The sequence below is a fragment of the Lonchura striata genome, chromosome 5 (genome assembly GCF_046129695.1).
Source record: "Lonchura striata isolate bLonStr1 chromosome 5, bLonStr1.mat, whole genome shotgun sequence".
Classification (NCBI taxonomy): domain Eukaryota; kingdom Metazoa; phylum Chordata; class Aves; order Passeriformes; family Estrildidae; genus Lonchura; species Lonchura striata.
The window spans coordinates 71,532,410-71,546,573 of NC_134607.1; the positions used below are offsets into that span (position 1 = coordinate 71,532,410).

Here is a 14,164-nt window from a genome sequence, read left to right on the forward strand (position 1 = left end):
TTTTGGGATCACTGGATTTTTGGGTGTCTTTTGGTCCTTTCTGGGTGCCACCAGAATTTTGGGATCACTGGGGTTTTGAGTGTCACTTGGTCCTTTTTGGGTGTCATTTGGTCATTTTGGGGATTGCTGGACTTTTAGGATCTCTGGATATTTTGGGTGTCATTTCATTCATTCTGGGTGTCACCGGAATTTTGGGATCACTGGATTTTTGGGTGTCACTTGGTCCTTTTTGGGATCACTGGAGTTTTGGGTGTCATTCACTCTTTTTTGGGTGTCATTTGGTCCTTTTTGGGGTCACTCAGTTTTCCCAATCATGGCTTGTCTGGGAATGGGAAATCCCAGTGGAGTAGGAGATGGATGGATGGAGGGATGGATGGATGATGGATGGATGATGGATGGATGGATGATGGATGGATGATGGATGGATGGATGGGTGGATGGATGGATGATGGATGGATGGATGGATGATGGATGGATGGATGATGGATGGATGATGGATGGATGGATGGGTGGATGGATGGATGATGGATGGATGGATGGATGATGGATGGATGGATGATGGATGGATGGATGGATGATGGATGGCTGGATGATTGATGGATGATGGATGGATGGATGATGGATGGCTGGATGATTGATGGATGATGGATGGATGGATGATGGATGGATGGATGATGGATGGATGGTGGATGGATGGATGATGGATGGATGGATGATGGATGGATGATGGATGGATGGCTGGATGGATGGATGGATGGGTGATGGATGGATGATGGATGGATGATGGATGGATGATGGATGGATGGTGGATGGATGGATGATGGATGGATGATGGATGGATGGATGGCTGGATGATTGATGGATGATGGATGGATGATGGATGGATGGATGATGGATGGATGATGGATGGATGGACGGACAGAATGTGACTCTTTGGGATTCGGGATGAAGCAGCTACAGGTGGTGCCAAGGCTGTGGGATGTCCTCACCACAGGCCTCACCTTCCTGTGGAATTCATCATTAAATTAACAGGAAAAGTCAGAGATTTGGGTTCAGATCCTTGGCTCCAGCTCAGGGACTGGGGGATCTCTTCCTGACTGGGCAGGGGGTGCCTCTGGATCAGCGTCTCCCATTCCCTGCCCATAAATCAGGGAATCATGTAGGGATTTGTGTTGGAAGGGACTTTAAAGCCCATCCAATTCCTACCTGGCCATGGGGCGTTGGGTCAGGAGATGGGAATGTGGAAATTCCATTCCCAAACTCTCCTTGCTGCCTCCTTCCACGTCCTTATTCCAGCAAAATCGAATCTGGAGGCAGGGAAGCAGCAGATTCCTGCTGGCAGAGTTTCTCCTGCCCCCAGCCCAGGAGGCTCCCAGGGGATGCAGAACCTTTGGGATCTTTGTTCCCTTTGTCCCAGCTCCTGTTGCCCTCAGGAGCACTTGGAAATGTGAATAACCTGGAAAAGTTCCAGCTGGAGGAGCCGGAGCGGTGCGGCCCTGGCTGCCAGCCAGCCACTCAACCTCTTCATCCATCACTTTCCAACCCCTTGTTTTCCCCGTTTTTTAACCCCCACCTCCTTCAAATCCAACGGTTTTCCCACAAATCCCCACCTCTCCTCGGCCGTGAATCCTGCTTCCCTGTTGATATTCCCTTTTTGAGAATGAATTATCCCATTCCACCTTTTTTAAGGGAAAACAGATGAACGAACGTCACCCCCTGGATGCCCCACGTGCCAGCAGGGTGACAAAACTGCAAATGTCCCATTCTTGGTTCCATGAATTGTCCGATGAGCGGTGATTCCCAACAAAATTCCCCTTTGGAGTCGCCCACCCCAAAGCTTCACTCCTCTCTTGGGATTTTTTGCGGGAATTGGAGCTCAGGGGTGGGCACCAAAATTTTTTTTTCCCCCTCCAATTGTGCTTCTTGGAGAGGGAGAAAAGTTCTGCCTGGAGGTGATCTTCCCAAGAAACACCCAGCTGGAATTTTCTGCTTGGAAAAGCCTCTAAATTTAGCTTTAAAAATGTGTTTTTAATATGAAAATCTGATTTGTGGGGAAGTCACCGTGGAGCAGGATAAATGAGAGCAGGGTCTGGATGTCATTCCCATTATTCACCAGGTGTTTTCCTGCTTTTCCTCTGGTTGTTTCCAAGAAATCCTCCATCCCAAACTCCTGGAACATTCATTGTCACAGGAATCTTTATTCTCATTAATCCCTGGTGTTACTTGGAATGAAATCCCTGGAAAAGAACAAAGCTGGATGAAACCATTGAGATTTTTTTTTTTCCCCCCCTGCATCCATAATTTCCACCTTGGAAGTTGTCCAAGCTTCTCTGGGAACAGGTGAGGCCCAGAGCAGGAGAAGAACTTTTGATTGTCCGTTGAAAAATGATAAAATCCCTTTTGGCAGCACCACTTCTGCACGGCTGGAAGAATTCCCTGTTTTCCAGAGGGGGAATTCTGCAGCAGTTTTGGGAGTCATGAAACCACCAGCAATAACCAAAATTCCAGACTCCTCTGGCATGGTGGGCTGGACCCTCAAGGAAATTCATCCTGGATTTAGGGTTGATCAGGGTTGGATGCAGGTGATTCCTGATCTTTTCTCCCAAATTAATTGAAGTGGGAAGTCTCTCCTGCTTTTATCCCACCACCAATATTCCCATCTGGGCTTCAATGTCTCTGATGGATGTTGGGAAAGGAGGGGCAAAGCTGAACTCTCAGCGTTAGCAAAGAAATTAAGGAATTCAAGGATTTATGGATTTCAATCCCAATTTTCCAAGCCATGAGGAGCCTTTTTAGCCGGAGAAAAGCTTTTCCTGGCACTGAGGGTGGGTGGGAGCGTCACCCTCAGGTGGCCCCAGCTCCAACCTCTTTCCCTCTGCAGGTGAGGGACTCTCCAGGAATTCCCAGGAGCTGATCCCGAGGGAAATGTTGTGTGTCCAGCTCCTTGTCCTGGCGGTGGCCACGGCGCCGTTCCGAGCTGGGGCTGTTCCCGAAGGTGAGTGACAAGTGACCCCTGGGTCACCACGGGTGCAGCACCTGGGACATTTCGGGGAGGAAAATCCCTTTTCCAAGCAGATTTTCCTGCTCCTGGCATGGATCCACACCTGGAGCTGTCGGGGTGGAGCTCTGGTGCCTTTAATTCCCGAGCGGGATCCTCTCAGTTTGGGATCATGTGGATAACGCAGCACCTCCAAAGGAATTCAGGGACTCCTGAATTCCAAAGGAATTCCTGCTCGTGGATTTATGGAGAAATCAGGGCTCTGCTCAGTGTCCTGCCTCTGTTCCAGCTCCTGCTCCAGAGGAAAGTGGGGAGAAAGGGAAAACAAATCCCATCCTGCTTCCTCCTCTGAATTCCAAGACCTGGTTCTGGCCACCACACAGGGAATGGGAGAGGAAAAACCTCAAGGAAGCCTTGAATCCATCTCCTGTTTTTCAGGGACAAGGATTCACCTCCCCAGCTCCATGCACGCCCACAAAGAACTTTTGGGGATGAGGGGCTGGATCCAAAAAGGAAAATAATTCCAGGGAAGAGCCTCTTGGATGACCCAGGGTGTATTTTTGGTCTTGGGCGGGGAGATCCTTGGGAACGTCCTCCAGAGCAAATCCAGAGCTCCCAGGATTGTCCCAGGGAGGATTCTCCTTGTTCCCAACAACCCCCAGGTCTGGAGGCGCAGCTCCATCTCAATCCGTTAAATTCAACAAGGAGTTAATGGAATCTTCAGCATCAGCTTGGAAATGAACTTGATTAAGCTGCTGTCCATCAATTAACCAAGAAACTCGACTCTAATGCTGTTTAATTCCAGGCTGGGAGCGGGGCAATAAATCAACGTTTGGAGATGTCTGTGGCAAAGCCGTGACGGATGGAACGGGATCGTTCTGGAGGTGCACGGAAAATTCCAAGGCCAATCCTATCCCCCCGTGATTAATAGAGCTGTCTGGGGTGGGGTTTTCTCCAGAAGGTATCCATCCAAATATCTTCAGCATCCCACATTTCCCATGACAGCGCCAAGCAGGAATGCCGAGGTTTTGGGGAAAAAAAAAGGAAATCCCCGGAGTGATCTGGGATTGTCACGTTTATAGGGGAAAGGGAACCATCCCACCCTTGGGAATCCCATATTTGTTGTTTTCCTCCTCCTTATCCCTGGATGCAAATGAAGGTGGGGTGAGGAAGACTCTGAAAAATCGGGATGGATGGAGGAAGCTCTCTGGGAATTTGGGATGTGGAAGAGGCAGCAAAGACCCCTCTGATACTGATTTTGAGGATGTTTTCCAAATCAGGGCCGAAAAAGCAGGAAAATCTGCACTTCCTGGATTAGCTCCAGGAGGTGGACAGTTCTGCATTTTCTTGGGAATTTCTTGTGGGAATTCAGGGTGTGGTTACCCTGAGAAGCTGCTGAAGGATTTCCACCAGTCCCAAGGATGGAGATGGGGACTGGGATTTGCTTCTCTCCATCTTTCTGGAGGAACAGGGACATCAAAACCCCAAAGCTGAGGAAAAGGATCCAAAATAGGAGCAGCAGCTGGAAAAGGAGGTGGTGGTGATCCATGAGCAGCTGGGCTGCTTCCAAACACCCCGGACAGGGAGATCCCTGGGAAGGAAAATTGAAATAATTGTCTCCTATTTTTCCTCAAGGAAAAGTGCTTTATATTCCAAAATTAAACCCAAAAAGAGCCAATCCCTATTTTCCTGCAGCGAACAGGGTCATGTTGGGAATCATTCAGTGTCAGGAATAAAAAGAAGGATGAAAACCCCCAGATCCTTGGATAACATCCATCCACAGCTGGAAAAGGATCCCTTCTCCTGCTGGTGGCCAAAGAGGATTGATCAGGGCCACGGCAAGGAAGGACAGCACAAAACCCAAATATTTCCAGGCCCTTTAGGGGTCCTGCTGGTAGGAATGGGATAAAAATCCAGGGTGTTGAAGAGGTCAAGCTGGAACGGGTTTTCCATGTGCAGCAGAATCCTGGGAAATACACCCAGCTCCTCTCCCTGGAAACCAGGATGGAATTTCCAGCCTGTTTGGAGCAAGTTGGGGCTCCAGAGCTGCAGGTGGATAAAATCCAAAATGACCCAAAATGGGAAAAAAAACACCCAAAAAGGGACAAGGTTGAGCCCAATCCCAGTGAGGAAGATCCAACCTCCTCCTCCAGCAAGGTCTGGACAAACTGCCTCCAAGGGAGAGAAATTCCAAGGAAAACACCAATTTTCCATATCCCTTGCAGAGTCTTCATGAGTTTAAGCATCCCTCAAAGTGATCAGGTTCCTGTCCACGAAATGAATTTATGGAATGCCTAAAATACGGAATTCAGCTGGGAGGGAACACTGGGAAGGGAAGAATGCCTTGCTGTTGGTTAAGGAAATTTCCCTGTGCTCCTGTCCCTTCCCTGCCATCGGAGCTGTCGTGGGACAGCTTGGAAAACCACTCCAGCTCCTCATGGTTTGCTCGTGCCCAGATTTGGGTGGTCCCACATCTCCATCGGTGTCCCTGATATGAATCCCGGGATGGTTGATGGGATGGCAGAGCTGCCACACTCCCAAATTTCAGTACTGGGTGGCTCAGGGGTCTGGGAATGTGGAATCCCCAGCCTTGGGATGGGATTCCACTCTGGAATTCCCTTGCTTCCAGTGTCCCACACACCTGATGCTTTGATGGAGCTGGGATCTGGGGTTTGTGCTGAAAATCATGGAATGGTTGGAGATGGAAGGGGCCTTTTAAAGGTGATTTACTCCAATCCTGCCATGGACAGGGACCTTCCATTATCCCAGGTCATCCTGGCCTTGGACACTTCCCAGGATGGGGCATCTCTGGATGAAAAACTTCTGGGTCAGAACATCCAAATGAGGAATTAGGAGGAAATTAAGGAGAACACAACACCCTGGGAAGCACCTAAACATGGTCTCTCCATCTCTTTCCCTTCAGTATCCCGGGAATTCAGGCGCCTCTGGGAGGTTTCCCTCATTCCGCGGTGTGGCTTGAGCCTCCCTGTCCCTCTTGTCCCCCAGCCTGCAGGACAGCAGAGGTGGCCAAGGTTCTGTTCCTCGTGGGGCAGTCGGAGGCTGCAGGGAAGGAGAGCTCGCGGCTGCTCCAGGATTTCATCGGGAGCGTGGCCAGATCCTTCGAGAACGCGGAGATGGGAAGAGGAGGAGTCCAGCTGGGCCTGGCTCTGTATGGGGAGACACCAAGGTGGGTCTGGCCATCCTCCTCCGGTCACTCCTGGATTCCTGGAATCCAGCTCTGGGGAACTTCTGAGCAAGAGCTGACCCCTCAGCAGAGTCACCCGGAGGTGCTTGGCCGCGGGGAATGCTTTCAGGGCAGGAAGGATGGGTTTAACGTTCAAATTCCATGTTTTGGAACCTGGGTTGTGGTACCACGGCCTGGGGCTCGTTCCCTGCGCTCCCCCGACCACTGTGAGGAGAACTTCTTGGCATGAGTTAAATTTTGGGTGGGAAGGGACCTCAAAGACCATTTAATTCCAGCTTTCATGAGCAGGGACACCTTCCCCTATCCCAGGGTGCTCCAAGCCCCTTCCGGCCTGGCCTAGGACGCTTCCAGGGATCCAGGGGCAGCCAGGGCTTCTCTGGACAACTGGAAAATAAATGTCAACATTCCTGCTGGTTGTGGCCATTTCCAGGCCGTCCCTTGCTCTTTATTCCCCCGTCTCCCATTCCCAGGATGAGTGTCGAGCTCACGGATTACGTGGCCATCAAAGAGACGCTGGATGCAGTTCAGGATCTCTCCTTCAAGGGCAGCAGCCTCCGAACAGGCTCAGCCCTGGCTTTTGCAGCTCAGGCCTTGGCCCACCAGGACACCCAGAGAGAGGAGGCAGCAAAGGTGGGCGAGCTCCTGAGGTGTTGTCCAGGGAGCAGCTGGGTCCTCCCAGAACCCTGGAATGGTTTGGGTCGGAAGGGAATTCCAGGATCATCCAGTGCCACCCCACCCATGGGCATGGACACCTTCCACAGGCTGCTCCAAGGCCCCAGTGTCCAGCCTGGCCTTGGACACTTCCAGGGATCCAGGAGCAGCCACAGCTGCTCTTGGAATTCCATTCCAGGGCCTCCCCACCCTTCCAGACAGGAATTCCTCATTCCCAAAATCCCATCCATCCCTGCCCTCTGGCAGTGGGAAGCCATTCTCCCTTTGTCCTGTCTCTCTCCACAGGGAAGAACTGCAAGTTGTCCCTCTCCACAGGGAATTCTTTCCTATTCTCCAATCCAAACCTAGTCCTCCCTTAGGAGCTGCTCATGAGGACTTGTGGTGATGAATCCTGTCCCTGTGCTGGCAGGAATTTCCTCCTGGAATTCCTGCCACAAGGGCAGGAGGGCCCTGCGGAGAAGATCCTCAGAGGAGCAGCTCTGCTCCTTCCCAGCTCATGGGAACGATTCCATGGGAGGTTCCTCACAGGTGTTGGGTTTTTGGAGGATTTCATCCCAAGAGAGGGAGTTAATCGATGTGAAACCCCGCAACTGTCACCGCGACCTCCTGGTGTTGTGCCCATTTCTTCCCTGGCTCTTATCCCAACTCTTGCAGGTGGTGGTTCTGATCACAGATGGGAAATCCAGCGATTCCGTGGAAGAGGGAGCCCAGATCCTGCAGGATGGGGGGGTGACAGTGTTTGCTGTGGGTACGTGTGGCCACCAAAACCTCTGTGTGACCAACCCTCGTTCTTCTCCCTGAGGAATATTCCTGATTCACCACACCCTCTTCCTAAAAGTTGCTCCCATTCCCTTTGGAAACCACTGCAAGTCCAGGAAAACTGTTGTGGTTTTGGGTATTTTTGTTGTTGTAGCCAAAAACCGATTTATTCCGTGAGAATCTGTAGTTTTGTATCTATCAAAGCCACTTGGGAATTCAGAAGGGGTTCAATAAATGGTTCCATAAAATGTTTTGATGTGACATTTAGAAAAAAAAAACAATCGAAAATGCTTTTGCTTCTGAAGTTTTCTCTTAATGGGGTTCAGAGACTGACTCAGAAATGTCCCTCAGAATAATTCCATGGGCAACGAAATGTTCCACTGCTCCCCAAAAGTGAAATTCCACCAGTCAAATCCTTCCCTTCCTCAAATATTTTAGGGAATGACAGGAATGGTGGTGGGGTCTCAATACAAAGAGCAACCAGGCCGATTTGAAGCAATGTGAGGTGAAAACCGAGGAAGGATTGGTTTGTTGGGTGGGTTGTTCCTCGTTTTTTTGTTTCAACCACAGGAACGCTCTGGAATTTTCAAACAGCCTCCCAGAATCCTGCTCAAATGTCTGCTCAGCACATGGATGCCTCTGTATCCAATAGGAAGGACATCCTGCCCTTTTCCCTTCTTTTCCCTTCTTTTCCCTTCTTTTCCCTTCTTTTCCCTTCTTTTCCCTTCTTTTCCCTTCTTTTCCCTTCTTTTCCCTTCTTTTCCCTTCTTTTCCCTTCTTTTCCCTTCTTTTCCCTTCTTTTCCCTTCTTTTCCCTTTTTCCTTTTTTTCCCTTTTCCCTTTTTCCCTTTTTCCCTTTTCCCTTTTTCCCTTTTCCCTTTTCCTTTCTTTTCCCTTCTTTTCCCTTTTCCCTTCTTTTCCCTTTTCCCTTCTTTTCCCTTTTCCCTTCTTTTCCCTTTTCCCTTCTTTTCCCTTTTCCCTTCTTTTCCCTTTTCCCTTCTTTTCCCTTTTCCCTTCTTTTCCCTTTTCCCTTTTCTTTTCATTTCCTTTCCACCTCTCATCCCATTACCAGCACTGACACAATCTCTGTGACACCTCTGGAGAAATCCTGACCTCTTCTCCCTGGTGGAAGAGGCTTCCTCTGCTTCCCCCGTCCAGCTGGAGACTCCATTCCTTGTTCCCTCCTTTTCCTTGGCAGCACAACCCAAAACCGGTGTCCAACTCCAAGCCCAGCGCGCTGCTCCCCCTTTCCAAAGCCTGCCCTGCCCCATGGATGGTGTCTGATGTCCTCTTTTCCTGCTCTTTCCCTCCCCTAGGGATTAAGGATGCTGACAAGAACGAGCTGGGCAGGATTGCTTCAGATCCCGCTGCGGAGCACGTGCTTTACGTGGAAGATTTCCAGCTGCTCCCAAACGTGGCTCCCAAACTTTCTCGGAGGCTCTGCTTCACCGCCTCGGAGCCACCACGTCCTGTCAAGCAGAGGGTGCAAGGTGTGTCCAGGTTCTCCCTTGATCCTGCTTTCCATCTGCTCAAGCCAGTCTTTGGATGTGCTTCCATGGGGATGAACTTCCCACGTCCCTCTGAAGGAGCTGGAGGGGTTGGGGGATCCTAGAGGAGCAACCAGCTCATGGAGCAGCTCTTGCTTTGGGACAGCGGTCCTGCGTGTTTTTCTTGTGGCTGCCTCTCCGTGGTTTCTTTAGGGATATCAGATCCTGGGGATTTTGATGCTGGATCAAGCAAAAGGAGCAGCAATGGGATGGGATGGAGCAGCATTTGTGCTCCTTGGGGTGTTTCACTGTGGGATGGTCACTGGGAATTCTGGCAGCACAGCTCGGGGTCTGGGGAAGAACTTCATTCCCTGAAGATCCAAAGAGATTTCCAAAGAGATCCTGACACTGCAGTGAACCCAGAGGTGAATTCCTGACCCTTCTTGTCTCACGAGCTCATGAGAAGCTGAGTTAAATCTTGGAGTAGAAATGGGGAGAACTTCACCTGAAACTTTAAGAGTCTCTCTTTTTTTGGCTTCTTCTGTGGTTCTGAAGCACTTCAGGGCTTCCTGTGATAGTCCATGGAAAATCCAGGCTTCCTGTGACCTTACATGGAGAGTCCAAGCTTCCTGGCAGATTTCTCCAGTGGCAGGAAGGAGAAGGGCAGGGAGGAGCTTCTACCCCATGCATCAACCAAGTGTTCACTGGGGAAGTGTAGCCAGATCCAATTTTGGTTTCTTGCTTTGTGCTGTCAAAAAACCGGCCAAAAAAAAAAAAAAAAATCCTTCTGGAGCATCTCCTGTTCTGGAAACAGATCCCAAGTGTCCCTGTGCTCCCAACCTGAGCGACACCCATGGCTTTCTCCGTGTGGAATGTGTTGACTCCATCCGTGAACTTCCACACGTGGTGGACTCCAATCCAAACTCTTTCCTTTGTGTTTTTGCAGCTGAGCAGATCCTGGGCCCTCGGGAGCTGCGTGTCAGCGAGCACAGCCACAACTCCCTGAGGCTCTCATGGGTGGCAGCCACGGGCAGGGTGACAGGGTACAGTGTCCGTGTCCACCCCTCGCTGCCACCGGGCCAGCCGGAGGCAGCGCACCAGCAGCAGGTAGGGTCATGTTCCCATTTTCTGGGGCAGCGGTTGGGTTTCGGGTCCCAGTGTTGGGTTTCGGTTCCCAAAGTTGTGGGGTCATCCCATCCTGAGGACACAGCCCAGTTAGGAAGGTCGGACCATGTCCTTCAGTCATCCTGGGCTCAGTGGGATTGGTGGGAATTTCTGAGGGTTGACATGAAGATGGAGATCCACCATGGGATCCACCAGTTTGAGTCTCCAGTGCTGGGTTTCCTTTCCCAGTGTTGTGCCACAGCCTGGTTAGGAAGTGACACCGCATCCCTCAGCTAACCTGGTCGCAATGGGATTGGCACAGATTCCTGAGGGTTGAAGTGAAGGTGTAGATCCACCATGGATGTGGATCCACCATGGGATCCACCAGTTTGAGTCTCCAGTGCTGGGTTTCCTTTCCCAAAGTTGTGGGGTCATTCCATGTTGTGCCACAGCCTGGTTAGGAAGTGGCACCGCATCCCTCAGCTATCCCGATCACCATGGGATTTGCAAGAATTCCTGAGGGTTGAAGTGAAGGTGCAGATCCACCATGGGTGTGGATCCACCATGGGATCCACCAGTTTCAGTTCCCAAAGCTGGGGATTGATCCCATGCTGAGGGCACAGCCTGGTTAGGAGGTCACACCACGTCCCTCAGCCATCCCAGCCGCAGTGGGATTGGCAGGAATTCCTGAGGGTTGAAGTGAAGGTGTGGATCCACCATGGGTGTGGATCCACCATGGGATCCACCAGTTTCAGTTCGCAAAGCTGGGGATTGATCCCATGCTGAGGGCACAGCCTGGTTAGGAGGTCACACCACGTCCCTCAGCCATCCCAGCCGCAGTGGGATTGGCAGGAATTCCTGAGGATTGATCTGAAGGTGTGGCTCCACCATGGGTGTGGATCCACCATGGGATCCACCAGTTTCAGTTCGCAAAGCTGGGGATTGATCCCATGCTGAGGGCACAGCCTGGTTAGGAGGTCACACCACGTCCCTCAGCCATCCCAGCCGCAGTGGGATTGGCAGGAATTCCTGAGGATTGATCTGAAGGTGTAGATCCACCATGGGATCCACCAGTTACAATTCCCAGTGTTGGGTTTCAACTCCCAACGATGGGGGGGTCACGCTTGGTTAGGAGGTGGCACCCAATCTTCCCAATATCCAATCTTTTCTCTCCTTACCTTTATGATGCCACCACTCAATCCCATCCAGCCTCCCTGGCAGCATCTCCTGCTCCTCCTGCTGCCCGAGTTGTTAATTTTGGTAAGATCTCCGTGGATTTGGGGATTTTCCACCTCCCGGTGTGAGCAATGCTGCCGCGTGTGCTCCAGCTCGTCCCACACCTCACAAAGTTTGGCAGGGAGAATGAAGGGTAGAAGATACTTGCCCTAAAATCTTTGATTCCTAATAATAGAACAAAGCTATGAAAGCTTAAATTATTAAGGTGAAGATTATTAATTGTATTAATTATTAAAATTGCATTTAACTGGAATGATCATCCTTGGCAGCTTCTGTGTTGTCCCTGTTATTATGAGATCCTGAAGTTCTGTTTCCAACTCTTGCCCTCGGGTTACATCAAAATTTCCTTCTCGGAGCTTAAAAGGAACTTTCTTGGTTGTTTTTCCTTCATTTTCTTCCAAGGGTTTTGAGATCACCCTCACCTGTAACGCGCTCTCCATGTTTTTATTTCCTGGGTTATTCCATGGGCTGTTCCATGGGCTGTTCCACATTTTGAGGGTCACATCTGGGTGAGGGTTTCAAGAGGCTCCTGCTCACGGAGGTCACCTTGAGCAGGTGTGGACAGTGACTGGATGTTGTGCCATGGGTGTGACGGTGTCGCTTGTCCCCGTGTGTGACAGGTGGAGGTGGATGGGGACACAACCACGGTGCTGGTGACCAATCTGAAGCCCAGCACCAAATACGTGCTCACGGTGAGGGCCAGCTATGGAGGAGCCCTCGGGGAGCCGGCAGCCACCAAAGGGAAGACAAGTGAGTGTCCCCTGGGCCACCCCTGTGGGAAACACCCACCCCAAAGCTGGAGAGGAGGGGTGGGATGGATGGATGGATGATGGATGGATGGATGGATGGATGGATGGATGGATGGATGGATGGATGATGGATGGATGGATGATGGATGGATGGATGATGGATGGATGGATGATGGATGGATGGATGATGGATGGATGATGGATGATGGATGGATGGATGGATGATGGATGGATGATGGATGGATGGATGATGGATGGATGATGGATGGATGATGGATGGATGGATGGATGATGGATGGATGATGAATGGATGGATGATGGATGATGGATGGATGGATGGATGATGGATGATGGATGGATGACGGATGGATGGTGGGATGGATGGATGATGGATGGATGGATGGATGGTGGGATGGATGGATGATGGATGGATGATGGATGGATGATGGATGGATGGATGATGGATGGATGATGGATGGATGGATGGATGATGGATGGATGATGGATGGATGATGGATGGATGGATGATGGACGGATGATGGACGGATGATGGACAGATGGATGATGGATGGATGATGGATGGATGGATGATGGATGGATGATGGATGGATGGATGATGGATGGATGGATGATGGATGGATGATGGTGGGACAGAGGGACAGATGGATGGATGGATGGTGGGATGGAGGGAATGATGGATGGATGGATGAGGGAGGGAGGGATGGTGGGATGGATAGCAGGATTGATGGATGATGGAGTGGTGGGATGGATGGATGGAGGCTTGGATGGACGAGGGATGGAGGCTTGGATGGAAGGATGGATGGATGGGTGAATGGATCGATGAATGGATCGATGAATGGATGGAGGCATGGGTTTGGAGCTTCAAAGTTTATTTGAGAAGCTCCTATTAAGTCCTGAGGTGCAGGAAGCTCCTTGGCTTTCCAAACTCCTCCAAGAGGAGCCTGGATGGGGCTGGATCCAACCCCAACCCTGAAGTGTCAACAAATTAAATCTAAGGAATTATGGAGGTGTGGTTGAACTTTTGTCCAAGGATTAAAGATGGCAAACCAGGTGTATTTATATTAAAATTAATGATTTCTTATGATAAATGAGAAGATAAAAAGATCTTAATCAGAATTATTTACTGCACAGTAGAGAAGCTAAAACTACCAGGATAGGACAGAATCGTGCACTTTATCAAAATAATTATACTACAGTAATTATATTAAAGCAATTGAAATAAAATTAGCCAAAATAACCCAATTTTTGAAGTAGAGATTGATGTCACTCACCCAGACCAATGTCCAGAGGCAAATCTCTTCAGCTGACCCTCAAGGGGTGACTTTCAGGGATGTCCCCACCCAAAGCAGGGATCTCCATTCCCAAGAAGGGATAGGGGGATGCGTCAGGAGAACGTGTGAAGGTGGGACTGGACGTCCATCACCTCTGCTTTTAGGGGTTCTCAGAGTTCAAGGGGTTCGCTAGTGCCACTCTGCTCCCTGGATGGAGCTCCAACCCTGCTTCTCCTGAGGGGCTTTCGTGAAGAATTATTCCTTTCTTCCCTGCCTTTTGTTCCTCCCCGCGACGGACGTCCGCGATCGTTTGTCTCCTGGAGGGAAGATCTCTGACAGGGTGAACAAATGAAGCTCCTCGATGAGGTTTGACTCGTCTCTACCTGCCAGGAAGAAGACGGAATGTCTCGATGGGTGGAAATATTATCCCCGACACGGAGCCGGAGGCGGGAGCCATAAATCCGTCTGCCCCGGCCGGCTGGGTCCAAATGGGTTCCTCTCCCTTGGAACCGTGGCTGTGGGAGCAAAGCAGGCTTTGATCCATGGCTTTGATCCATGGCTTTGATCCATGGCTTTGATGATTCCTGCTCAGTCTGCAAGAACTGCAGACTTGCCCCTGCCCAGGGTAGATTCCCTCAGCCTTGGAGAGGATATTTCAGATCC

The 14,164-nt window shown here is 50.6% G+C and overlaps 1 protein-coding gene across 1 annotated transcript in view; it reads left to right on the forward strand.

Moving 5' to 3' along the window:
• Positions 1-2,887: 2,887 nt before the first annotated feature.
• Positions 2,888-14,164, forward strand: part of LOC110470949 (uncharacterized) — a 100,399-nt gene continuing 89,122 nt past the window's right edge. The window contains exons 1-7 of the mRNA XM_077783713.1: positions 2,888-2,995; positions 6,005-6,185; positions 6,674-6,833; positions 7,530-7,623; positions 8,950-9,123; positions 10,067-10,227; positions 12,081-12,210. Of these exons, the coding sequence (XP_077639839.1) occupies positions 2,926-2,995; positions 6,005-6,185; positions 6,674-6,833; positions 7,530-7,623; positions 8,950-9,123; positions 10,067-10,227; positions 12,081-12,210 (970 nt within the window). The 5' untranslated portion in view covers positions 2,888-2,925. The remainder of the gene's footprint in view (positions 2,996-6,004; positions 6,186-6,673; positions 6,834-7,529; positions 7,624-8,949; positions 9,124-10,066; positions 10,228-12,080; positions 12,211-14,164) is intronic.